At 36.3% G+C, this 25,691-nt stretch overlaps 3 protein-coding genes across 13 annotated transcripts; all 3 read right to left on the bottom strand.

Moving 5' to 3' along the window:
* Window positions 1–62: 62 nt before the first annotated feature.
* LOC128873009 (sodium leak channel NALCN) lies at window positions 63–9,845 on the bottom strand. 5 transcript variants are annotated; one of them, XM_054116268.1, is made up of 29 exons: window positions 9,647–9,845; window positions 9,200–9,333; window positions 8,913–9,098; window positions 8,618–8,841; window positions 8,274–8,548; window positions 7,936–8,183; window positions 7,445–7,834; window positions 7,125–7,316; window positions 6,928–7,065; window positions 6,647–6,853; window positions 6,361–6,557; window positions 6,077–6,199; window positions 5,759–5,932; window positions 5,488–5,667; window positions 5,138–5,390; window positions 4,894–5,061; window positions 4,564–4,772; window positions 4,365–4,485; window positions 4,174–4,307; window positions 3,923–4,088; window positions 3,482–3,676; window positions 3,166–3,383; window positions 2,825–3,048; window positions 2,603–2,739; window positions 2,386–2,522; window positions 2,157–2,313; window positions 1,977–2,096; window positions 1,735–1,909; window positions 63–1,656 (listed from the first exon to the last, which is right to left on the bottom strand). In XM_054116268.1, exons 2-29 carry the CDS (start codon window positions 9,302–9,304, stop codon window positions 1,478–1,480), a joined length of 5,232 nt encoding a protein of 1,743 aa, XP_053972243.1. In that variant the 5' UTR covers window positions 9,305–9,333; window positions 9,647–9,845; the 3' UTR covers window positions 63–1,477. The 5 variants fall into 5 exon arrangements, with proteins under 5 accessions (XP_053972243.1, XP_053972245.1, XP_053972246.1 ...); XM_054116270.1 differs by having other exon boundaries at window positions 63–1,623; XM_054116271.1 differs by lacking the exon at window positions 5,488–5,667.
* A 137-nt stretch (window positions 9,846–9,982) lies between these two features.
* Window positions 9,983–18,827, bottom strand: LOC128873010 (ATP-binding cassette sub-family C member 5-like). Of its 6 annotated transcripts, none has more exons than XM_054116274.1 (25): window positions 18,139–18,827; window positions 17,387–17,472; window positions 17,183–17,332; window positions 16,951–17,109; window positions 16,738–16,885; window positions 16,401–16,634; window positions 16,148–16,321; window positions 15,904–16,051; window positions 15,671–15,819; window positions 15,236–15,346; window positions 14,640–14,750; window positions 13,938–14,077; window positions 13,404–13,862; window positions 13,196–13,322; window positions 12,968–13,113; window positions 12,770–12,894; window positions 12,517–12,704; window positions 12,166–12,442; window positions 11,947–12,100; window positions 11,737–11,865; window positions 11,396–11,672; window positions 11,066–11,231; window positions 10,812–10,995; window positions 10,553–10,745; window positions 9,983–10,484 (listed from the first exon to the last, which is right to left on the bottom strand). In XM_054116274.1, exons 2-25 carry the CDS (start codon window positions 17,455–17,457, stop codon window positions 10,221–10,223), a joined length of 4,284 nt encoding a protein of 1,427 aa, XP_053972249.1. In that variant the 5' UTR covers window positions 17,458–17,472; window positions 18,139–18,827; the 3' UTR covers window positions 9,983–10,220. The 6 variants fall into 6 exon arrangements, with proteins under 6 accessions (XP_053972249.1, XP_053972250.1, XP_053972251.1 ...); XM_054116275.1 differs by lacking the exon at window positions 18,139–18,827 and adding an exon at window positions 17,698–17,829; XM_054116276.1 differs by lacking the exon at window positions 14,640–14,750.
* A 651-nt stretch (window positions 18,828–19,478) lies between these two features.
* On the bottom strand, window positions 19,479–24,420 carry LOC128873012 (heterogeneous nuclear ribonucleoprotein H). 2 transcript variants are annotated; one of them, XM_054116283.1, is made up of 9 exons: window positions 24,259–24,420; window positions 23,540–23,807; window positions 23,332–23,475; window positions 22,496–22,634; window positions 21,185–21,357; window positions 20,787–20,980; window positions 20,595–20,714; window positions 20,398–20,521; window positions 19,479–20,319 (listed from the first exon to the last, which is right to left on the bottom strand). In XM_054116283.1, the coding sequence occupies exons 2-9, from the start codon at window positions 23,796–23,798 to the stop codon at window positions 20,234–20,236; spliced, it is 1,239 nt and encodes a 412-aa protein (XP_053972258.1). In that variant the 5' UTR covers window positions 23,799–23,807; window positions 24,259–24,420; the 3' UTR covers window positions 19,479–20,233. The 2 variants fall into 2 exon arrangements, with proteins under 2 accessions (XP_053972258.1, XP_053972259.1); XM_054116284.1 differs by having other exon boundaries at window positions 23,540–23,817; window positions 24,259–24,358.
* Window positions 24,421–25,691: the final 1,271 nt, after the last annotated feature.

Raw genomic sequence — 25,691 nt, 5'->3', positions numbered from 1 at the left:
AACATTCATTACAATACTGTAAACAATATTGTTTACGCCTCTAAGTCCTTTTATTTTGTATATGTATATATATATATATATATATGTATATAAAATCAACTCATATCACATAGATATAAATAGTTGTGTTGTCTCGTTTAAGTATATATCTAATATTTAGGCATCTTTTTTTTTACACGTAATTTGTTCTATCTGCACTTTCTTTTCGTTAAAAAAATGCTTAATTTTGTAACATCGTCTACAGCCTCTATTAGCTATCGCTACTTTGGTGATCCGTTTGAACTTATTTTTGAATGAAATTATTAATCTTCATATCCGTTTAAGAATGAAATTCTGTTCACTTGTACTCGTACGCTCGGTGACGCTTGATTGAAATAATATGTTGACGATGTTATGATTTGATGTTTTCTTTTTTATACGAATAATTTGTATGAGTAAATTATTATCGTTGAGTGTATCAAAGGTTTCACTATATCTATGCCCATAACAAAAACACTACACATTTACAAACAGATGTAAAAGCTTTACACTGCCGGTATTAAAGTCGCTACGTTCTTATCGTTATAATACAGGCCTTCGGGACGTAATGTTTCTGTTATAAACAAACAAACTCGTACCACATTTAATTGTTTTCATTTACATAGATCGATCAAACTTTCGACAACCGAATTATTTCCATTACAGAAGAAATTGTCATTTTTGTTTCTTGTACTAGTAGTTGTCATCGACAACGTCAGTTTGATTCATTTTAATTAGCACTTCCATGATTTAACATTTTTTATTGTACAAAATCTACCGTACCTAGTTCTATAATTTTCTACAAATTCCACACTTCAACACCAACAAATGACACAAAATATATGTAACACAAGTAACAAATTATTTTTAATTTATCTAAAAACACGCTGTACAATCTACAAAACATTAATCTATATAGAACCTGAGTATTTGCGTTAGCAAGCTGAGATATGAGGGAACAAAATTAACGGCGTCTGTACTAAAAAACACAAACTGATACGATACTATTTCCTCGCGTGATAATAAAATTATTCATACATTTTATTAGAAGTTAACAAAGCGAACAGTTAAGCACAAATCGGTAAATGTATCTCTGCGCATCGTAAGATTACGCAGCGATACTAAAAAATTATACAATCAAGAAGATAGTTATCTTTTGGAATTTTTAATTGCATTACAGGAATCACACCTTCTCTTTCCTTGGCTCTTTAACATAGGTATTTCAGGCACACCTTGTTCACTTAACTGTCGTTTCAGCAAACTTAATTCGTCAATGTTAAACGTATGCGTATAAATAAGAACGAAGCACATGCGAGAAACATTAAAACATAATTCGTATTTGCATCCCTTTCAAATTTGATTCATTTACATATATCTTTATGTCGATTGTTAAAAGCATGTGCTCCATTTTTTATACCCATGCTTTCCATTTATACAAGTTATAAAATATGAACATTATTTAAACCTCGTCCTCGCTGGACTCACTGCTATACGCCAACTGCTCTTTCCACCATTCGCGAACTTCCAGTATAACGCTGGAAGGTTTCGGCGCGGTTGTCTTTGCATTGAAAGCTTCCCTCTGTTGTCTGCTCTGCTCGGAACTTTCTGTGAGATGTGGCAAATTATTTTTCGCCATCGCTTTAAACGGAAAGCTCATATTGGAGGAACGTACGAGGGAAAAGGTATATAATCGTTAACACGTTTAAAGAAACTTACGTGGTGGTCTATTGTTTCTTTTCTTAGGTGCTACATTCTTGTCTTTTTCAGACCTAATCGACGCAGGATCCGACAGAGTTGGAGTCAAATATTTCCTTCCAGATCCACTGCCTATACTCTCAGATCTTGGGAGAGCTGGTGGTTTCTTAACTTTGTGCTTAGATCCGTCCGTGTCCTACTCTCAAGGAACGCGTTAATGAAATTTTATGGTAAAAGAAAATGGTAATTTTTCACTACGTTACCTTTGTTTCAGTTTCTTCTTCTTTGTCTGCTTCCTTTCTTTTCTCTTCCGTATGCTCTTGTTGTTGTATGGGTTGGTCAGTGTTCGCACGAAGACCAGCAACGAGACTATTTTGCTGCTTCTGTAATGCATAAATGATGTCTTAAGTTCGAGTCGAAGCGTCCACTTTGCTGAAACTTACCCCACTCGCTCGAATTTTTTTCAGACAACCCTCTAACCAATTTCTTATCGTTTGTTTAGCGACTTCTTCTTCGATGATGTACTCGAACTCCTCCCTTGCCAGTAGTTCCTCGAGTTGAAGAGCTTTCCGTATATCGACCGAGCGATACGACAACATACTGAAGGGAAAAAGGTGCCATAAAGAAAATTATGATTTAGAAAATAACTATTCTACAAAGATGGTGATTTACTTAATAACATCGTGGAAAGTAACTTCTTCGCCATTGTTCAACTTCTCCAGCTCGTAACACATATGCTTGAAGAGCAGCCGATCCTTTTGTGGATCTGTCTCTAGTCGGCCTTTCAACAGCCGTAAGATAAACTTTACCTAAAGCAAACTAATATATCATTACTTCTAGTCTAATTTATAGCAACTTGTCAAGCTCTTAACAATATTTTCAGACGTACCCGTTTCACCGGTATGACACCCTTTTGGTGATTGTCGACGACGTTCCAGGTGTTTTGGAAATTTCTAATGTCGGCGTACGACAATAACGCGTCTTCCTCGTTCGAATAAAATAGAGAAAAGTTCTCCATGATAATAGCTGCCGCAAAAGAATTAATTTTCGATACCATGAGAAAGATCTACGTTTGGCATTTCCGTTTTAAGATGTGCCGCTCGGTACTTACCCACCAGAAGATTTAAAACAATGTAAGTGATAATGACGTAAAAAGTACAAAAATAAATTAAGGAAGCATGAAAATTCCCGCAATCGGTCTCCCAATAATTAGCAGCCGGAGTGCAATACGGCGGTTGTATCATGCAATCGTGCATTATCTTATTCCAATCCTCTCCAGTGACGATACGAAAGAGCATAGCAACGCCAGTCACGGGCGATTCAAAATTGGCACGCCTAAATGACAAACGTCACTTTTATAATTATGTTTACAGACAAAAACGCCTATGCTATGTGATTATACAGTCATTAACGGTTTCCTTACGTTATTTCAAGGGTACAGTAGCACATTACCTTCCTATACCTTCGCCATACTTTACTGTTCCAAAAATGATCGTGCCTGCTAGGGCGTAAAAGAAAACAAGGAGAAACATGCCAAATATAATAAAGAAACTTTTGCAAACGGACACTCCGACTGTCAACATCAACATTTTCAGAGTTGTATGTTTGCCAGTGATGGTGAAGAATCTAAGGATCACGACCATAAAGCCGATTAGGTACGACGAATCGTTCTGCAAGAAATTCACTCCTGTCATTACATCTGTTTGTCGTTGACATTACACAATTAATGAAACACTGAACTAATCACGAATTAATTATACCGACATACCTTCATTGTACAATGAATGACGATCCAAATAACACCCACAACTGTCACGAGCAAATCATATCTGTTTCTTCTGGACTGCCAATAGCCACGTGGTGTAAAAGCAATATTTTTCATGATCACTTCCACGAGGAAGATCAGTGTCAGAATCGTGGAAACCGTAGCGAGCGCTTCCGTGTGTTCTTCCTCGATTCTCCACTTAGGATAAATGAAAAAAACAAACAAATATGTCGTTAACGGAAAAACGTGTCGGTTTACTTTTACCACGGTCTAATGGTAGCCGGCAAGGAACAAATGATTCAAGGTAACAGTCATTGACATCCTGTGTTGTTTGTTGTACTTTTCTATCAGGATTCTGTTAATGTTTCTAACGGTATGTTTTGTTGTGTTGTGTGTTGTAGGTGTCGCTACAGGGAGAAAAGAAATGAAAATTATTCAACTCACAGAAACGCACAGAAGAGCACTGTTTATGAGTACCATAACCGCGATGAATCTTTTAAAATATATATTCTGAGTGATGTCATAGATAAAGGCTCGGAATTTCTTCCCATCTGGTCTGGGTGGCAAGTGCAACGGTTGAGCGATTTTCAGTCGCTTCTTTAAATCGCACCTACTCATACAACAACGTATACACACGTTTATATCTTCAATGTATTATTCCGAAAATTTAGTGAATTATTTAACGAAAGATTTACCATCGTCTTTGATCGACTGTGAGTAACGCGGTTCCTTTGTTTTCAGAGTAATTGGCGATTACGACACCAACGAACAAAGTCAAACCAATCATGCAACCCAAAAATATATAGATGTGGATATAGATAGCGTGGACCTAAAAAAGTATTGTATAGTATCATACGTCATCTTTATGGTAGCACGGATGACTTACGGGCCCGAGTGCTTTGATAAGAACGTCTCTAACGTCTAGCCACCCTTTAAATGAGAGTACTTCGAAAAGCGCCATCAGTGCGTCACCGATATGGTCGAAGTTAAACCGCCTAGGATTGGCCCTAAAATATTTCAATGTACGCTCGTGAACGTCCTCCTTAATCAATTTAGACTTGATATCTTAGACTTAATATGCCTACCAAACGCGTGGTACCAATATAGACGGGTAGCTCTCATTTTGGCCCGGTCGTAGTTTCATTTTTGTTACGAATACTCGCCGCATGAATACACCAACGCAATTCTCCCGTTTCAAGATGGTCGGATCGTTGCACCGAGCCAATCTACCCCCGTAAAGCTGTACACCGTAACTCGCAAATATGAACATCAATAGGATCAACAGAGTAGACACCTAAAAAGCTTCTTATTCATTTTTTGTCTGAACTCTTCGCATCGAACATTATAACGAGTATTTGCTCGCGTACTCGAAAATTAGGGAGCATTAAAAGTGACTTTAAGCGAGAACTATTTACCAGTAAGATCTCTTTGAAGCCCCTACACAACTCGTAAACGACCTTTCTCATGTGCGGTACAAGAGTGAAGATCCTCAACGGTCTGACGCATCGTAGAATCATGAGAAGCTGCGCGCCAGAATTCGCTGGCACGCTCTTCGGCATCCAGCAAAGAAATACAAGACTGACCTTGAACGATCGTTAAATTAATAAGAAATATTTGAGATATCGGACGACAACAATGATTCATTGGGTGTGAACGTACGACGTAGATAAAAACGTCCAGGACAGAGGCAACATCTTTGATGTAGGCCTTCGGCGTGAAAAACAATCCATCCGCCAAAATCTTAAGCGCTAGCTCGATACTCATGAAGATAACGAAACCGTACTCGGCGATTTGCAATGCCGGTACTTCCATCACACGATAACGAGGCGTTTCGAACATCATGGAGATGCAAGACATCGTCGTAGCAAGGATCATTACCCAATCAAGGTACGTGACCAAGCCAAGGAAGTTGCTAAAAAGCGTGTGTGATTATTGTAAAGTTTCGCTACGAATTTCAAGCAATGATCTACGGGCGTGTCGAGGCAGTCATTCAAAACGAAAGCACTTACTGTAGGCTTTTATACTGAACTTTTCTTTCTTTTCCAGTTAAAGGATCTTTCACGTTCGTGTCGTACCTCGCGTAAACGAGAGACTGACAAATTTTGCGAAATTTACTCTCACGCGGCACCGCGAACAGCGGAGTATCGAAAAATGGGTGATTTTCGCGCAAGTCCTCCTCGCGTTGATTTCTACGTAGGTGCAACGTGTGGTAAGCGTTCAATTTTAAAGATGTGTAAGATGTGTTAGAACTATAAGACAGTGCATAAATCCTTACTGTACCTTCGCATCTCCGCTTGCTGCCTTTTGGCTTGTAGCAATTTAATATCCAAATCATGTGGTCTACTGCGGGAAGAACTGACTCTGTTTATACCTCCGATATCACCGTTTTCCATCAGATGTTCGTACGTTTGCTTTAACTTGATCGATCCGCTGCGAACGCTTCTTCTGATCGACCTGTTACAGTTGTCATTCTCAAAAATATTGTTAAGTTCAAACACCTTGTTTAATATCGTAATACGTCTATAGCTCGTATTTGGGTATCGAATACATTACTGAATTATTGCGTTTACGATACAAAGTTCGCAAAACGAGTCTTACTTTTTCTGATCGATGCGCAGTTGCTTGGCACTGTTAACGGTACCTTGTGGCTTCAAAAGACCTTTTCCTGGTACTGGTATCATAGCAGAATCGCCTAATAGGAGCCTCTGATTATTGGAGTCGCTGAAGAATGATATTACTATATTTAAAACGTGTGTATGTACAATTGTTTAGAGAAAATGTTTGCGTGAGAAGAATGTTACCGTGATTATTTTTACACGAGATCTTAATCTTGACACGAGAGTTTATGAGTAATTTTAAAGATTATCGAATCCGATACTTACTTTATAATGTAACTAACAGCCGCTTTTTTAAGATTAGTGACAACGTTCCTTACTTTCGGTGGATTATTTAAAATCTTTACTGGCCGTTGTTTTCTGTATATCATTTTCGAATCAAACGTTTCGTTAATTTTTTTCGCCCCTTCGTTTTCCTCGTTTTCCATTTCGAATACAAATTGTCGCATGAAGCTTTCGCGCACCTAAATCGTGTAAATACGTATTGATCTATACGCGCTTGTGCTGTTTTATTTATGAAAAAATAAATTGTAATATATCGAATGGAATATACCTTCGGAAGACTGAAGTCTGACGGTACTTTGTGCAAGCATGTCATCTGAGGACTATCAGGGAACTTCTCAAAAATTCTCAATCTGAATGGTAGGGTTTCTTTTATCTCTGCGCTTTGCTCGCGGAACTTTAATTGTTTCAATTTTTTGATATCCTCGTCCAGTTCAAGATTATCCAAGATGACTGCAACGAACAGACTTAACACGATCTTGACAAGGGAGAGAAAACATTTCAGTTGGTATACAATTAAATTATTGGCAAACTGTATCCATGTATTATTACCAATGTGACGAATAGATGGTATAAAATGAAGTATACGGCAACGAAAGGGCCCATTGTCTCATGTGTTCTGAGCATTGTTTCATCCATTACGTCGACCCAAGCTTCTTGCGTCAGGATTTGAAACATAGACATGAACGCCTAAAAGATTTATTATCGGTTAACGGGACAACAAGTATATTTAACTCTCGATATGTTACCTCCGGGAAGGTCTCAAATTTTGTAAAGTCGCAGAGAAAACAGAAGAGCTGCATAGATATGCTAGACGATATCACGAGTAGACACATGGTAAAAATTATGAGGCTTCCCAATTTCTTTCCAGGTCCGAATATCTTATACACGAAGTCCTCCAACATCGGGGATGCTTTGATGAGTCTGACTACCCTGAGAACCTAATTCCAAAGTCATATCTTATCAATTCAAGACTAAAACGCTTCGATTTTACTCATTTTTGTTTGTTCTCTTTTTAACTGTTGTTATTTATTCTGTTTCAGAACTGAATGAAAATTGATATAGAAACCTGAAAATACGTGAATCCAGAAAGATAGAAGAACGGAATGATGTGTATGGTTGTACCAATTGCCAGCAGCAGCTCGAATTTGTGAATCGAATGCTTGTAATAACTGCGGAATCCGAGGCACCAAATTTTGAATAACGTTTCGAGGTCCAAGAATGTCGTGAACGCGATCTCGGCATAGTAATACTTGTCGTAATACGTGTGCCTTGGTTTTTCGTCGTGTTTGAAGCTCATCGTCGCGGTGGTGATGCCGTTCGCCAGAATCGCGCACATCACTACCATGCGAAAATGAGGAGATCTCAGGACGGCGTGACACACGGGAGAGGCCAATCCTCCGTGTTTATTTTCATCTAGAGTTACCAATTTCCAACCGTTATCGTCACCCGTCAGTATCTGTAACATCAACGTACCAATGAATGCTTCTGTATCAAAATACTCGATGATACCTCGGTTGGGATCAACCATGGAAAACTCAAATACATTACGCGACTAACTTGTGACGCAGTGCTGTTGCTGATGTGTCCCCTCACGCCCCACATCTGCTGGAATTGTACTCGTATTTCGTTAAACGTCTCTGTGATAACTGCGATGAAGACATTCTTCACGAGCCAAGCTAAGAAAAATATCATTGTACTGAAGTAGAGAACTGGACGCCAAGCGGGTAGACTGTCTATCGCACGGTACATGATGAAAACCCATCCTTCTTGCGACGCGGCTTGATAAACAGTGAAAATACTCGTAGCTGAAAAGAAATCATAGTTATTTCTACAGTTTATTTCGTTATCGATCACCAAATATAGGTAGCGTTATGTACTTCAACGCTTGGTATTACCAAACTCGTCGAAACCATTGAAACCCATGATGTACTTGGATAACTCGAGCTTCATACAGGTCATCCCCTCTGGACATTGGTATCCAGATTCAGGATCAGTCGAACAGAAAGTATCAGGAATCGCTAAACTGTTTATAGTAATGCGTTTTGGATCGGTGGTGTTAAGAACACAATGGTTTTTCAATTCACCGAAGAACTGGACGCCTAGAAGACCGTAGAGAGACATGAAGAAAAGAAAGAAGAGGGTCACGTTGTATATTTGTTGGCTCGAGCGTCTGAAAGCACGAATACACGGTGTAGAAAACGTTGAACTGAAAGTTTGAACATGAAAATCGCTTACTTACTTGAAAATTAGATTAATCCTAGCTTTGGGCATGGAGAACTTAAGGAAGACTCTTAGGAAGCGTATCATAATTAAGGGTCGTGGTGCTCGTAGTATCGAAACGTAACTAAATTTTAAAACGAAGCCCAGCATTTCGAACATTTGTAAAATTACGGACAACCAGAGGAAGACCACCATACTCCCATCGAATTGGCACCAATGATCTTTCAAGTAAGATTTGTCCCTCTGTAATACATTCTTCGCTTAGTCTTACTTTTTCAAGAGTATCTCGCGTAAATTGTATGAAGTCTGGTTACCTTCAGTATACCTCTGATATGCATCTTGGCAATCATTTCAGCGGTAAATAAGAACGTGACGACTAAATCGCAAATGAAGGTAACATACTGAAGAGGCGGAATTTTTTCAAAAGTCTTTGGAGTATTCAAGCAGACTGAAGTTAATGATACCAGGGCGCAGAACCTCATCAACCTCCTAACCCACAGCTGAAACGATCAGGTTATTGTTATTTGGAATTAAATGTTATCATTCGCTAATCGTTTGTTTGGTGAATATGAAATTTTCAAACTTCGTTAAATTAAATTACCTTATTCACCCACTCTATGTCAGCGCTCTCATTGAGGGACTCCTCTGGCCCGTAATCGGCCAAGACGGGTTCCCCCTTGAGGCTCTGCTTGCGCCCCAGCATCATAATAGGTATTATGTTCGCAATGGTGAGGCCTGTAATTATAAATATTTACGTATGTGTTAAAAAGTTGCGAATAACAACGTTCTATACGTTACGAGGTATATCCATATCATTATCAAAACAATTATAGTGGTAGAATGATGGTGAAAGTGGTGTTAGATCAACCATTTGGGAAACTTGAACAAAATTCTACTTGACGTACTATACACAGCGTTTGATTATAGAAAAAATTACATCTTAAAACATGTAAATAAAAATACGTATATAAATTTAGCGGTAAATAGCATTAGAACTGCTTCGAGTGTCATGCCTGTAAAAATAATTTAGTCGAGCACATTGACCCACCTTTTGTTTAACAGTTGGACGACGACAAAGATTGCCTTTACGGCAATTCATATAGACTACATCTCAGTATAAAACAACGATAGAACTTAACGTTTAATAAACATCTTAGCAGTAACAACAAGCTGGTGGCATGGCGGTGAACATTTTTTGATCGAGTTCCGAGCTTTCCAGCGATAGCGAAAGCTGAATGAGCATGAGCAGTGGTAGCTTTGTCGCGAACAAATCAATATTTGAAATCTCCAACGGACGCGCGCTCTTTAATGCTTTTTCAAACGCATTATTACTTATTATTGATTGTCAGGGTCCTACTATAATAAATTACAAAATATGTGAATATATAAGTTAATAATTTTATTCCAAACAAATTTTACACGGTACATAGCAAAATGCATTATAGCTACAATATATATTTAACAAAATATATCTTAATATTCGGGTGGGATATGTCGTAATGTTAATTTGTTTTTCGGACAAATTTTAGTAAGAAGAGCGTACTACAACTACTTGACAGCTTACAGTCAATACGTCTTACTTATTAAATGTAATACTATTATTATTAATATCGTTGTTGGAGTTAGACGTCTTTTACAACTTTATCTGCTGAAGCAATCATTTTTGTAAATTCCGAATTTGGGTTGGACATGAGTACAGATGGTGCGTCAAATTCGATTATTTGGCCATTTTTCATAACGATAACGCGATCGCACGAAACAACGGTCTTTAAACGATGAGCTATAGTTAATACAGTGCAATGTGAAAATTCATTTTGTATCGTGTTTTGCACAGCGACTTCAGTTTCAGGATCAACGGCAGCTGTTGCCTCGTCTAATATCATTACCTGAAATTTGATAAGATCGTTAAATGAAATGATCGATTAGTATAATAAATATCAATCGAGATAAATACTTTGGTATTGCGTAGAAGTGCTCTTGTTAAACAAAGCAACTGCCTTTCTCCGACGCTCATGTTGTTTCCTCCAACTTCGACAAACGCATCCAATTGTCCTGACATGAGTATTACTTTCTCTTTCAATCGAGTCTTTTCTAGGGCACTCCAAAGATCCAAGTCGCTGTGTTTATTAAACGGATCTAAATTTGATCTGCAATACACAGAATTACGAATATCAATTTTAGAGTCGCATCTTTAATTCTTTGGATGCGCTTACCTTATACTTCCGCTAAACAAAACAGGATCTTGCGGAATTATGGACAGTTTACTTCTGAGTAACTCTAAGCTTACTTTGGCAATATCCACGCCATCAATTTTGATCTTTCCCGCACAAGCCTCAACTAATCGAAACAAAGCAACGATGAGAGAACTTTTCCCAGCTCCTGTTCTTCCCACAATACCTAAAATTAATTCCGTTGTATGTAAAGTAATCGTTAACAATTACAAACGTATATCTCAAGTCACACTTACCTATATGCTCGCCAGCTTTAATGGTAAACGAGATATTATTTAATATAAGTGGAAGCTCTTTTCTATATCTCAGCTGAACTTCGTGAAATTCTAGTTTTCCATGAGTGGGCCACTCGTTCGGAGGGTTTTCAGCATCTTTGCCAAGAGTTTCTTCATTTCGTAAAGTCTGAAGGTATATATCATTTAACTCGAGCATTTTATAATTGAAGGTGGTCGAATAAACGATAATTTGATCGATTTGACATTGTAAACTTCTGATACGTGAAAATATTATTTGTTCGAACACTTGAAATCTCTGTTAGTTAATTCCCTTTGTTAATGTTTGCCTACCCGCAAGTAATAGCATATTCTTTCAACGCTTATAAAACGTGTTTCCGTTTCTGCCATTAATCTTACAGTGTACTGAAAGACACCTGTCATTTGCATGGAGTATGCCATTGCCAAACCAGCGAGTGCTGGTGATATTTGATCTCTGATCGCTATCACAAGAAATGCAGTAATAGAAGCGGAAGCGATTGCCAAACTGTCAAGTCTCACAGCGGACCACCTCATGGCTGATTGACACAGGTAGAGACACAAATTGTTTAAGTCAAACAACTCCTCAAATCTGAAATTTGATAACTCGTTATTTTTATCTTCGTCCTTAACGAATGGTATCTTAAATAACATACTTGTTCGTAAATGCTTTTTCTTTCTGGAATGCATGAATTGTATTTAAACCGTGCACGGTGGTGGTCACGAAACTTAAAACTGGCGATCTAGATGCGCTCTCCATTCGCTTAAGATCCCTCATTGCTACTCTAAAATATATTAACTTACATTTGCAACAGCTAAATTTTGAAGCACAAAATATTAACATCCTGGAAATCTATTAGTCTTACCTGAAGACTTTGCTAGTGTAAAAAAATATGGCAGCAAGAATAATTAATGGTATAGAAAACCAAGGCAGTATCGAGCATATAAAAATAATAGCAAAGCTACAAGTAAAGATATTCTGTACCATATTTTCGACGGATATCGGTATGTAACTATCAACTGTAGTAGGAAGAAAAATAGATTAGTATACGAAATTGTTTTTACACTTATCTGATAGACTGTACCTTCGTCTATGTCTCGACTGAAAATATTTTGTATTCTTCCACTGGGAGTAGTTTCGAAGAAAGTTAACGAAGATTCGATCATCTTCTTAAAGACTTTATTGTGCAGCGTGGTGGATGCATTTATGGTAGTGAACGTAATAACCAAACCACGCAACAAACTTGTGAACAATATAGCGCCGATGCAAGCACCATAGATGTTTTGATAGTACGCAAAATCTGGGTTATCATTCAAATTGTTTGAAACTATAGTTTCATTGGTCACGGGGTTGGTAACATTCTTAAAAACAAAGGACAAGCGTACAGTAGAAAAGTATACAGCAAAAAATATATTATAAAATGAAAGATATTTACTCCACCACCAGCTTTGATCCATGTAGCTAGCCACCAAGAACTAAACGCAGAGCTTCCAACATTCAAGAAGAGTGTAAAAAATACTACAATAGCCACTATATAACCACCTGCGGCTTTTATATACATGTGATAAGTATGCAGTTTCACGGTACCAGTTTCTATTTTTTCTTCTGTAGTTAGAGCTGATCCTAAAACGATACGTTCAGATTTAATATTTGTAAACCTCAAAGTAGAATGAATCTATGACACGTACCCTCTCTGTTTATTCTCATCGATGCCTCGCCATTCTCGGGATTGTCTGCAAAATTACATCCTACGATTTGTACTTTCAAATCACTTCCAGAATTGCTATTCTTTATTTGAGCAACCGTAGACATCCTAACAAGTAAACTCAAGTTAGAATAACACATCAAACCATACGATTATAAAATTTTTATTGTGCAACACGCACTCTTTTGTATCACCGTGCGTTTCGAGCAATGCGCTGTTCACCATTGTAACGTATTCTTTCTTCAACTGTATAAGTTCATCGTGCGTACCTTGTTCTACGATTTTACCATTCTTCATTAAATAGATTTGATCGCAATGTTTCAAAAACTATAAAAGATAAAAGTAACTATCGTTAGTATGACCACGGTATACGGTGATTATTGGCCATGTTAGCATATTTGAAACATACTTGGACTTGATGTGTTACAAACAGGACACATTTATCCTTAAGCGCGCCAAGAATTAAGTTCTTAAAAATGTAAGATCCCACGTGTGCGTCAACCGCGCTTAACGGATCGTCCAAGAAATAAATATCTCTTAAAGAAGAGAAAACAGTCGTAAATGTTTCTTAAAAATGGGATTATTTGTTTTTGTTCGGCTAAGAAAGAAGTTATCACCTATTGGCATAAAGAGCTCTGGCAAGAGCAACCCTTTGCTTCTGTCCTCCCGAAAGATTTACACCTCTTTCGCCAATTTCAGTTTCGTCTCCACCCGGTAGCATGTTTATGTCTTCTTTTAAATTGCAGACTGTCAGCGCCTGATAGTATCGTTTAGCATCGAACTGGCTTCCAAATAATATGTTTTCTTTAAGAGTTGCATTAACGATCCATGCTTGCTGACTAACATAAGCGCATGAACCTTCTCTCAAAACATGTCCACGGGTGAGCCTCAATTGCCCTAAGGCAGCAAGTAACAAACTAGACTTTCCGCTTCCTACGTGACCACAGATTCCTATCAGTGCACCCTTTGCTGCTCCAAACTTAATATCAGCAAGTACTTTCACGTATTGGGTTTCGTTAGATATCTCATTCAGTTTCTCCAATTCGACTTTGTTCTTCACGTTAGACAAGATTTTTCTAGAACAGTGTGGTTAACGATATTTAACCGAGTATTAGAAAATAATAGTAGAATTTGGTATCAGAGAAACTCACTTATTTTCGATGTTTTTTGACTCATTAGCACATATGGTAAGATTTTCGTAAACAAATGTACCATTAGTAATGGCTATGGCTTGTGATTTCACTATTGGTTTCGATAAATAGCATGTGAATTCTTCTAAAAGCAATACACTCTGCACAAATATCAATAACTATTAGCCGTGGACATAGAAGCTAAGTGGTATGAAAATAATATATCATTCAAATCAATGCATTTCTCGTAAAATAGTTTCAAACATAGTCTTTTCTAAACATGCAATCGCTTAATATTTGACACGTTGAATCCTAACAGGTGTAGCAGCAACTGAAAAGTGTGTTAGTACAGCATGCCGGCAAAGTAAACGAAGCTTTATGTACAGCAATTATACATACATAACAGATACATGCATTAACATAATTGCACCAATTTCGAAGGAACACAAATCAAAATAATGTCTTGTTGCGTTTAAATACATTTCCTGAAGATATGCTGAACATAGAATGAACTAATTTACAAAGCGTTACGCATCATCCTAATGTACAATGAAAGCAAATTTAAGCTTTACAACCCAAGTCGACGACTCAACATACATAGAACTTCACAAGAATCGTGTAACTAATGCAAATATTATGTGCAAGTTCGCGTTATGTACAATTATTCCATATTTTTATTATTACGGTTAGTAGATATTAACAAAAATAGGCAAAAATAAACACCTGCAATCTGTTGAATACTATTTTTGATTCTGCAATATTAACTAACGCCACTTGTAAAAACATGAAAGAAGAACGAAATTGAGAATTGAGCAATGATACGAGAGGAAACACCTGGAAAAGTAACAACATCATGATTTAAAATAGCGATATTAGTAATAATATTTTAGTGAATTATTCCCAAATGTCTTTTTAGCTGTTACACCGTTTTATTATTATTATTATTTTTTTTTTTTAAAGGGAGGAGTAAGAGAAAAAGCAATTATTTTATAATTAATTACACGACATGCAGTACTTTCCCCTTTACACCGGCGGCTGTACTTGAAGCTCTTACCATTGCATCAAACCGACACTTAAAATCAGGTACATATTATTAATAAACTAATTCCCATGTGAGTTGCATCTGTTTTCGCCATGACTCGACAATAATTCACGAAAAAGAAAAAAGATTTAATTCCCGCTACACAAGAACTTGTTTGCTTAATAATAGGTACAAAATTCCACCTTGTAAGTCCGAGTCGTAAATCAAATCATAACATGAACAAAACGAAAAGAAACCTTGAAATTAAATTAAAATTGAAATGTAAATTTCAAGAGACCTTGAATCTGCTAAGGGCAATACGAGCGTCGATAAAATATCGTGTAGAGTCCTTAATCGAGACGAGTGCCATTCTCAGCATATTTCCAAAAAATGTTGTAAGTGGGAAAGCCTGCAATATATATTGTATTAAATCTAACATTTGTCACAAATAATTTTAACCGTTTGAGGTCCCTCATACGAATTTTTCAAGTAATCAAACGGTTAAAAATCTACAGAGATAAGTGTTCTTGGCGATTTAAATATTATCTGTGAATGTTCTACGTTTCTATTAACCAGTGCGTAATTTCCTTAAAATTACTTATTCTAATATTCCTCCAGAAGAAATTTAAATAACTAGCTATATCGAATTGTTCGCATAGTATAATTTTGGACCTTGAATATTAGACTGTAACAATGACAACAATTTATCAGTTGTTAGAAATAAAGTATGTACCTGAGCGGCAGTTAAGTTACCACCAGAAGATAAATGGGCTAAAAATGTAACAATTGCTGATATCACAGGTACAGCTGGCGTTAAAGAAATAGCGAAACTTTGAAAATATACAGTCTTGTGCAACCAGTGCTCTTCCTTCTTTCGTATAGCTGAAAGACGGTAATTGCAAATTACAGGATTGCAAAAGTCGACGATACCTTATGTCGAAAGTCACGTAAAAATGTTAATCATACCAAGAAGTTTATTACTAAAATATTTCTCCCATGAACACATCTTAATTAATTTGATACATTCTAAGATTTCGTTCATCAATTTCACCCGTACATCTGTAATGACAACCGTCTTGGAACGAAAACGTCCGACTATACGAGAAATAAGATACTGTCGAAATAAATATAAATTTGTAATATTATAACCGCAAAATATTAAAAGAAAAATGACTTGATAAGTTTTGTATGTTAGGAATGCATTGCTCACCTGACACGGATAAAATATAAGAAAAATGAACGTGCCAAAAAGGGCTAACGGACTAAATAGCCATAATATATAGACTACACCACAGGTAATAATTATTGGACCGCTAATTATCATAGGTCCATAAATGATTACGTCGAAAAGCCTCTGGCTATCGTTAGTAAATAAATTAGTTAACTGAAATCACAAAAAAATGACGGATACTAATCTATGATAACAGTACTTTTTAATATTTATATACCGAACGGAACCTTACCTCTCCTGTACTTTTATTTCCAAGATTATTTAATCTCATAAGTTTTTTGTACAAAAGAGTAGTACAAGCAGACTTTAATCTTAGCGCTGTTCTAATATTTGTGTTCCAAGTCCAAGTGAAAAATACCATCCTGAGGAAATCGCAACACGTCAACAACAGTGCCCATTTTATGCCCACCCACGAATCCTCTTCAGGCGATTGAACATGTTCCAATACCTTCCTCATCAATATCATCTAAAGGAAGAACGTAATCGACATGACTTGCAGAAAACGGTATTGAGTTTTATACACAAAAATAAAGAATCTAACGATTTACATAAAAAAACAGATGTCATACAGGACTTATAAATCCGCAAATTGTTGAACAGATTAGTAAGAACCAAGCAATGCATATCCTCGTTCGCACGAATCGCCAGGCAACAATCGAGAACGATGCCGAATGTGGTCCACGTTCATTTAATTCTTCTTGCCAAAGTACCTCTAATCTAATCATGAAATTGGTAATTCGAATTGCAATTTATCGTCAATTGCGCTAACGTAAAATATTTACCTTTGTGCATTGTACTTGCAAGTCTCGTAAGATGAAATACGCGGTATGTCTTGTATACTTATACCCGTTTCATATGCTTTCCATATGTACGGTGTTATCCAGGTATAAAAAACGTACGAAAATAAGCCAGCACTGTCCGCTGGCATACTGTCTTTGTCCCTACAGTGAAAAAACTGAATGAAATAACATTTTTACCATGGTACATAGTTTTAACTTAAACTATTCGACATACTCTTTCTCGCGACGGATCGGTATAAGATTTTTTAGAGCTGGATTGTATCGGCTCATGTCAGGTCTGCGAATATACTCTACAGCTATTTTTGGTGTGCGTGAATTTACATTAGGAAGCAGAAAATGCTGTCTTTCGTTGGTATCATCATATCTGGAAGAGGGACATGTTATTCAAATTCAACGAATACAATCTATTATATTGTACCTTTCGCTGTTGATGCACTGGATTTCATTTTCTTCGTTTGTAGCACTGCTATCATCAGTCTTCCCTTCCATGACTATGTTCTGACTCTGAAGATCAACAATAATATACAAAATACATTAGGTAAATTCTTTAACTCGCTTAATTGTTCCTTAAACTACCAGATTAAATGGTATGATAGTTTAAAGGCAGATTCATATTCAAATAGAAGTGTACTTGGTTAATTACACAGAGTTTTAAAAATGTTAAATGATTGAGATAAAACTGGTGTAACACACCCACAGTTCTAATGTTCGTTTCACCTACATAATTACCTTTATTGCTGTCAACGTTTAAACCAGGAGGACAAATATAAACTCGGATAATTCACGACGTTTCGCGAGCATAACGTGCAGTGTACTCAACACCCACAATGAACATTACTCGCGTTGTAGCACTGATAAAGAATCTAATCTTTTCTAATCAACAATAGATAGAATGAGGTAAGTCCGCATTAATCTGCCCTCTTTGAATTGATAATTCGCAAATGCATGTTGTAAATTAACTAGCTTTTGTTAACAACTTGAAGGTATTTTGAGACGAGCATCCTCGGTCTTTATTTCGAAAAATGCATCTAATGGAGACAATTGAATATGCAAAAACATGGAAATTATATTCATCGAAACCCATAGGTGTGAATGTTACGCGTCGTGATAAAAATTAATTTTTGCTGGCATAGAATTAATTGTAATATCATCGACGATAAATTTACTTACGTTTTGTATTGATAAATATCGACACTGCGAATATTGTCGTACAGCATCTGATCTTGCTGTAAACTTTGATTACATTTCTTGTGATGCAAACGACCTCCAAGATCACTCTCTTGGAATGTTATTGTATGATTATGCATCGAGCCATTTGCCTACGCACTCGTACATGAACGAATTTGAATGTTGTTAATGTAATTTTACAAGGGAGATTGTGTTTCAATCAGATTCAATAAGTTTCAATTAGTTACAATATCTGTTATTGACTACATTCTACGTTGTCTTTGACGTTGGAGCGAGTGAAAGGGTTAAACGATATTTGCATACAATGTGCTGAATGTAATTGGTAGAGGAATATGCCATGTAAATTTAATCGATTTTTGTAATTTAGTTTTATATAAATGTTTAGGGTCCATTTCAGACCGGTACAGGTGGCTACAGGCTTCTAAAACAAATCAGCTGACATAGACATATGATAAAAAAAAAAAGAGACCTTGTTTTGTTTTGCTTGGTTCTTGCTTTGATTCAAGGGGGACGTATAGAAACATACAATCTGAAGTTGATAACTTTTTTCTAAGTAAAAGTACAGTCGAGATGCAAAGGTCAACTTTCTTTTATCAAATAGAACGATATGTTTGTTTTACTTAATTTTTCATAGAGTATTTTGAGGAACGTACAATGATCTTTGGTTAGGGGTTATTCGAGGTCATCAAAGGCTGATTATACCGAAAAATAATTCAAATTACAACTATTTTTATTAACAAGAATTAAATAGATAATTCTTATTTTGAACACTTTACACACAGAATAGTTTAATCAAGGGAGAGGAAGAGTAATAGGCGCTATTTAATTATGAAGATAATATTTATTATTATATTTTATAAAACACAAGTCACATCAAACATACACCATTCCTATTAATTTCATATACAAGTTAATTTATAAGGATACACTGTATCTTTCGCAGATAGGTTCCTCTTTCGTACAAAATATAAGGTCCTAAACAAATACAAGCATTCCCACATTGTTTACATTCATTTTCACAATGAAAGATAAAGGAGTATTTTATCTTCTGTTCACTTATACACAGTGAAGTATTACATGTATCTTTTAAAGTTGATACTCTTTAAAGAGATAGAGCTAAGAACGTTACAAGAAAAATTGACTCGTTCAAAAGCGGATATATGTATCGTTCGTAAATGCCAAGAGTGGAATAACATACAACAGGACTTTAATACATATTGAATCAATTTCTGTAACGTATTCTTTATCGTAGATCTTATTCTAAGTTTTCGCATATTTTTTTTCAAACGAATCGTATTTGAATAAGATTAACGTAAACTATGTAAATATAACTGTGAATTATTATTCAGATAAATATGTTACAGTATGAAGTGATTGTTGACGATTGTTTGCGCTCGCTATAAACTACAGACCGAACGAATGAAATCGCATTATTCCTAGATCTGCCAATAACTTGTCGAAGCTGTTGCTACATAATTTATAAGTATGCTTACTTTATCGTTGAAATTTGGAACACTTCTTGTGAGGTTTTAATGAAATAGCAGATGTACAATGCATCGAAGCGGTATGTATAAAAAAGAAAAGAAGAGGTCAAAAATTGAATAATTTTTATAAGACTTTTATATGGTAAAGCTGAATTATTCTAATAAATTTTAAAAATATAAATTGTCTTTTACGTAGTTGTTTACACTACTGAAATGTATGTCATTCCAATGCGTTAGAAAATTATTCGTAATTTCATATGAACATTCAAAGTTTTTGCAAGAATAAAATGGAAACGAAAACAAAATGAAATACGATAATCGCGACGATTCCAGTTTTCTCTTTTGGAACGAATGAATTAATCAAACCTTTAACGATAACACTTCAAGCATTATCAGAACTGAAACATAAATTATATGTTCTGTTTAATTATATATGCGCTTAATAAATCGTAGCGTAGAAGTGGTATCAACCAATTTCTAATTAGATACAAAATAAAAATGAAACTTCATTGCAACTATATAAGTCATTGTGATAAAAATTTGATTCACGAAACACTTTATCGTCGATAGCGTAAGAAACGCGACATCCGGCCTCAAAAACTATTATAATTATTTCCCCCTAGCTGAGTGCTGAAACCTCTGTTTGGAGAGTATCCTGGCCTGAAGTTATTACCTAGACCTAGCAGTATAAAAGATCTTAGTATTTATAACAAATAAAAGGTTTAAACGATAAGAAAATGTTTTAAAAAAAGCATACCTCCGCAGAAATTTCCAATACCACCCAATGACATTCCACCGCTTGAACCACCGCCGCCACCACCACCGCCACCAGTTGAATTAAGGAATAATTCGATATACCTATGGGACATGTGACTCTTATCCTGCAACAGATTATCCCAACAATAAAGACAGGTCGAAGGATAAGAATTGAAGTAACGATTTAGACGAACGAACCTTAGACATGGCTTTAACAGCCTCCTCGTGGGTAGCAAATTCTACGTCTGCTTCTCCAGAAGGACGACCACCATTCTCGAGAATGATTCGAACATTCACCGGTTCGATAGGTCTAAAGAACTAGAGAAAAAGAATAACTGTGATAACGATAATTTCATTAATAATTATATATTAGTTTCTTTGAGGGCTTACGTCAGCGATATCTTGTTCCGTAGCTTTGAATGGCAATCCGCGCATGTGAATACTATGAATGCCGGAATTGCCACCCCACGTGTCACCGCTGCCTCTGAAGTTTCCACCCTTCATGTCCATGCCACCGCGCATACCCATGCTGCCTCCACGTGAATCGAAGTTGTTACCACTTCCCCAGGGACCACCGTCAAAATCTATGCACGCATTAGATGGAAGTCAATACGATAAGATATTCTGCCTCCTTAACATCCTCGGTGTTAGACATACCGATGAAAATACTTGGGAAGCTACAATTTTGTTCTTATACAATTGAATTTAACGCCTGATGTTCAGAATTTTGTATACGGGTGACATGGCGATCAACGCGTTAAAAACATGGATTTATAAACAGTTATTACCTCTGTTTCTAGAACCTCTACCGTTATTACTGAAACGGTTCATCCCGCCGAAACGAGCACCCCGATCATAGGGAGCTGGTCTTTGATTAAAGCCACCCATTGGCCCACCTCTCATTTTTGGCCCGATACTACCGTGTACTTCGGACAAACTGCTTCGGAAGATTTCGATGTACCTGTCAAGATCGTTAATGAATCGTTATTATTTAGTTATCGATATTACTGCCGTTTATAATCGGCTGCCTTCGACTTGGAAAGTTCGATGGAAAAGTATAAATGAGCACAAGTTCAGACTTTTACAAACGAAGAGAGATATACAAGTGGGAACCACGAATCCGAAATGAAATTTCTGCGCATTAGCAGGAATAATTTGATTACATCGTAAAAAAAGAAATGATTCGAAGAAAAATCCATACTGAAGAGTTTGTAACAGATTAACTGTTCATACTACACCTCCACGAATTTATTAAACCTCTGTAGATACCCTCCCTCGGTGACATTGCATTCTGAAGTACTTATGTCACCCTAGCTTGCGAGACGCTGATGATCCTCAGGTATATGACAATTACAATTGCACTTTATGCGTTTCAATAGAAAGAAAAGGAAGAACACGAATGACACGAAATTGAAAAATTTAATCATCTCTCTGTGAAAGCTAGAATATGTTGGAGTTAGTACTACCATTTTGTACTACCATAATAATAAATATAAATATTATATGTTACTAGTAAATTTACTGGAACTGTGCAAAGCCTTCGAACTTGAATTAATTCCTATCTCTTGCATAAAACGTACAATTGTGCAATTGTCAAACAGTTGTGCCAAATTAGATCGATGATTACTACCTCTGTAGCGCCCACCCATCCTGGGTTAGCCCTAACCCACCTCCCATGGGATTTGGTGACGATGTAAGGGGGTACCTCCCGCCCGGCACCCACCCACAGGTTTCAGTTGGGCCAACAGTACTTTCGCTTACGTACGACTAACTTTCTCATATCTGTTCGGAGGGAAGCAGTTTCTTTACGCTACTCAACTCGCGTTAATGCTGCTCAAGCGTTATCAAACTATTTATTCTAATGAATCCAATCATCAAGTTAAACGAATATTTAGCGATGTAATTCATAGAATATAAATTTCAAGAACAACATTCATCACAACGTTCGTTAAAAAAGGTAATAAAGAAACTGCATCTGTTTAAATAACTTGTTCCCGCTATTTTACTAACAAAATTCATATACCTACATGTACTACGATCATAAAATGATATTGAAAAGTCATAAGTATACCCAAACCCAGCTAGCGTCAGTGCCCCACCTGTGTCCTATCTTTTCCTTGTGTTTCTGCAGAGCGCGCTCCGCAACATCTTTGTTAACAAATTGAACGTAAGCCTCCCCAGTACTGCGGCCCGTGTAGTCTGTCGGTAGTGAAATCCCGTTCGGCAATATCTCCAACCCTGACCCACACATAATCAAACATCGACATTGTAACGTAACACCCATTATTAATTAAAGTATCGTCAGTTTATTAAAACCCTTACAAAGAAGCAAGATTTCAATATCCTTTGCACATTACGTGCAAAACGTCTCGCTCCAATAATGTATTTTCTTTTAAACAAATTCAACAAAAGTTTTACTATCGCCGAAGTTAAGAATTAAGTTCTGCCTTTCGAAAACGCAAAGGTGAATATTGGAAATAAAATATAAGGCACATGTAAATCATAATGAAGAAAGTCATTCAGTCATTCAGTCCTAAAAGCATAGGAACTTTTAAGCCTCCAATCTTAAATCTTAACTCAGGCTGTTCGATAATTACGAAACACAAGGGCGGTGCTTAAAATGGATATAACATTGCTTCTCTAATTCGAAAATATTACGCGTTCGTAAAAATTATAATTGAGTTATCGTGCGCGTTGCACCTTATCTTTCAGAAGATTGTATTAATAACGTGATTTTAGGTACTATGCCATCGCAAGCATTCGGCCCCTGTGATTCAAGATTACTCTTTTAATTAATGAAAATCATACAAGAGGGATATAACTTGATCAAAAGAATAAGGATACGTTGGTTCTAACAGGGTTAAAGTGAATTTCTAATAATGTATTATAGTAAAAATAGCTAGTAATACAAACTCATGTATGTTGTATAAAATACCTGAGAAGAACTGTGCTATTTCTTCTTTGGAACATCCGAACGGCAGGCCACGCAATCTCACACAACCATCGTCCATAGCATTTTCTAAGTTTAAACCACTTCTCTTGACTACCCACTCCATTTCACCCCTTTTTGCTTTAAAGACTGAAAAATGAATCGTCGTTAACGAATAATTTCGTTTTCTTTAACTAATTATCTTTTAACTTACCTTCTATGTAACGATGACCCATGTGATCTCTATCCCTCTTGCAAGCCTTTTGGATATCCTCAGGTGTGTCCATTTCTACGTAAGCCTCTCCGCTAGGGCGGCCTTCTCGCGACATAGTCATGTGAACTCCATTTTTCCCATTCAAAATATTACAGTCCCCGAAGAATTTCATAATTTCGTCAACTGTGGTGGACCATGGAAGTCCACGTAATTTGACAACAAAGCCGTCGTCGTCATGATCTCCGCTATCCTTCGACATGACTCTAATCTAAAAGAAACTGTATTACAAACAATGCAAATATACTCTAATCGGTTTCTTTAAATCATAAAATACCAGGAAATTAGCACTATTCAGTGACTATTATTTATTATCTATTCGATTTCTTTAAACCTTGCTCCACTGCAACTGGACATAGATAACTTTGTTTGTTAAAATATGTTTAAAAAAAACAGCTGCTCGAAAATCTGAAGGTCATAGATAGACAGTAATTTCAGATAAAAAGAAATACGATACGAATATCTTTCGATTTATTGTTATTAAAGGTCTATGATTTACATTTGCGAAGAATGTGAAAGTTCGAATATAATAGAACGAAAATTCGGAGTAAAAAAAATGCCCCATTGTAGGAGAATCTATAATATCGCTGATATATTATTAGAAACTTTCTGCTAGTAAATTTTCATATTCTTTGAAACGCAGATATTTCGCAGATACTTACAAGTTCTCAGTACTACACCAGGAATTAGAAAAAATTACAAAATTAATTGTAATTGACAGTAAACGCTCACTCGACACCACGCTCTACAAGACTACCAGCAAAATGGCGTTGCTTGAACGTTATTTAAGGCTGACTCGCAATACCAACGCGATGGTACAAATCTCAATGAAAATTTTGTTTCGTGATATCGTTATTTATATTTTAAATCAAATACTTCACGATGAATAAATAATAGTTTTCTAATGTCATTTTTTAGTAAACATTGCTTTTATTCGTAATCTACTATTCGAATAGAATTTTCCCCACCTCTGTATCCTTTCGTGTTAACAAACGTTCCTAAACCTATTGGAATCCTAATCTACGACTATACCTTCTCCTACTGTATTGATTGTTTTGAATACAATCAAATATTTGTATAAACATTTACGATTTGAAGGCAAAAAGGGTTTACAGGACCAATAATCATGAAATCAAAATTATATTGTATATATCATCAACGAAAATTGCTGTATTATGACATCTTTTTTGTAAATAAAGTAAAACACAATGGATCTATAGCCCAATTTTTTGTTCAACCCTGTATTTAGATTTCTGTTTTAATTTAAACAAATTTTATCGTCGACATTATGTCAATATTGAATATCCAGGATCGATATTCTTTCAATTGAACAGCTACATGTACACTGCGTTCGCCAATATAATGCTTCTGCCATCGACTCACATTCGAATGGGATTGAATTCAGTGCCATCAGCCAATGATGCATCGCATGAAAATTGTCACAATTAGTGTACTACTCGATTAAAATTATTATTAAATGTGAAACATTGCGTGTTCAGGTAATAGCTACAAAAAATCAGGATCATCTCTGCTTCGCAGTCGCTCGAGAGTTTGAGAAAATCTTTGGTAGCTTGGTGGATCCAAATGTTAAATGATTCATTTACAACTACTACATCTAATCGATGATAATTGTTGTCATTTTACTATTAAAAAGTACTGTACCTGCAGCGTAAGAATACTGTAGCTGTAAATACTGCTATAATAATTTAATAAAAAAAAGTACATGAATTGTTATTTGTTTGTCGATATGTAAAATTCAAATTTTTGAATTATTCGCGAGGAAAATGGATAGTGTCGCTGCCTAGCGTTGAAAGGCTGAACTAATTTCAGAGTTTGGTCGAAATGGATAACGCCATTTATACGCTTTTTACCGACATGATGGTAATGTACCGACATGATGGTAATGTACCGACAGGTCCGTCCCGATGTATTTCCCGATAGAGGCGCTGACCAAACTCCGAAATTAGTTCAGCCTGTTCGACACTAGGTGGCGACGACAACAATAAGTTGTGGCGTCATCTATTAGTAACAGTGCGAACTATTTTCACTACAAACTTGTAATATAGATTAGTAATATTAGTACTATAATCACTAT

Source organism: Hylaeus volcanicus, chromosome 2 (genome assembly GCF_026283585.1).
Source record: "Hylaeus volcanicus isolate JK05 chromosome 2, UHH_iyHylVolc1.0_haploid, whole genome shotgun sequence".
NCBI lineage: Eukaryota > Metazoa > Arthropoda > Insecta > Hymenoptera > Colletidae > Hylaeus > Hylaeus volcanicus.
The sequence above is the reverse complement of the archived record's forward strand: the minus strand, read 5'-3'. Positions and strand labels throughout refer to the sequence as shown.

Coding starts and splice junctions, on each gene's coding strand:
- LOC128873009 (XM_054116268.1), bottom strand. CDS start 9,304: ATGATGCTGGGGCGCAAGCAGAGCCTCAAGGGGGAACCCGTCTTGGCC. Junction 4,773..4,893: donor GCTTCAAAGAGATCTTACTG/GTAAATAGTTCT, acceptor GAAGCTTTTTAG/GTGTCTACTCTGTTGATCCT. Junction 4,486..4,563: donor ATATTGGTACCACGCGTTTG/GTAGGCATATTA, acceptor GAAATATTTTAG/GGCCAATCCTAGGCGGTTTA.
- LOC128873010 (XM_054116274.1), bottom strand. CDS start 17,457: ATGGAAGGGAAGACTGATGATAGCAGTGCTACAAACGAAGAAAATGAA. Junction 17,110..17,182: donor CCGATCCGTCGCGAGAAAGA/GTATGTCGAATA, acceptor TTTTCACTGTAG/GGACAAAGACAGTATGCCAG. Junction 13,863..13,937: donor TCAAAAAACATCGAAAATAA/GTGAGTTTCTCT, acceptor ACACTGTTCTAG/AAAAATCTTGTCTAACGTGA.
- LOC128873012 (XM_054116283.1), bottom strand. CDS start 23,798: ATGTCGAAGGATAGCGGAGATCATGACGACGACGGCTTTGTTGTCAAA. Junction 22,635..23,331: donor AATAGCACAGTTCTTCTCAG/GTATTTTATACA, acceptor TGTGTGGGTCAG/GGTTGGAGATATTGCCGAAC. Junction 20,320..20,397: donor TATTGGAAATTTCTGCGGAG/GTATGCTTTTTT, acceptor TTATACTGCTAG/GTCTAGGTAATAACTTCAGG.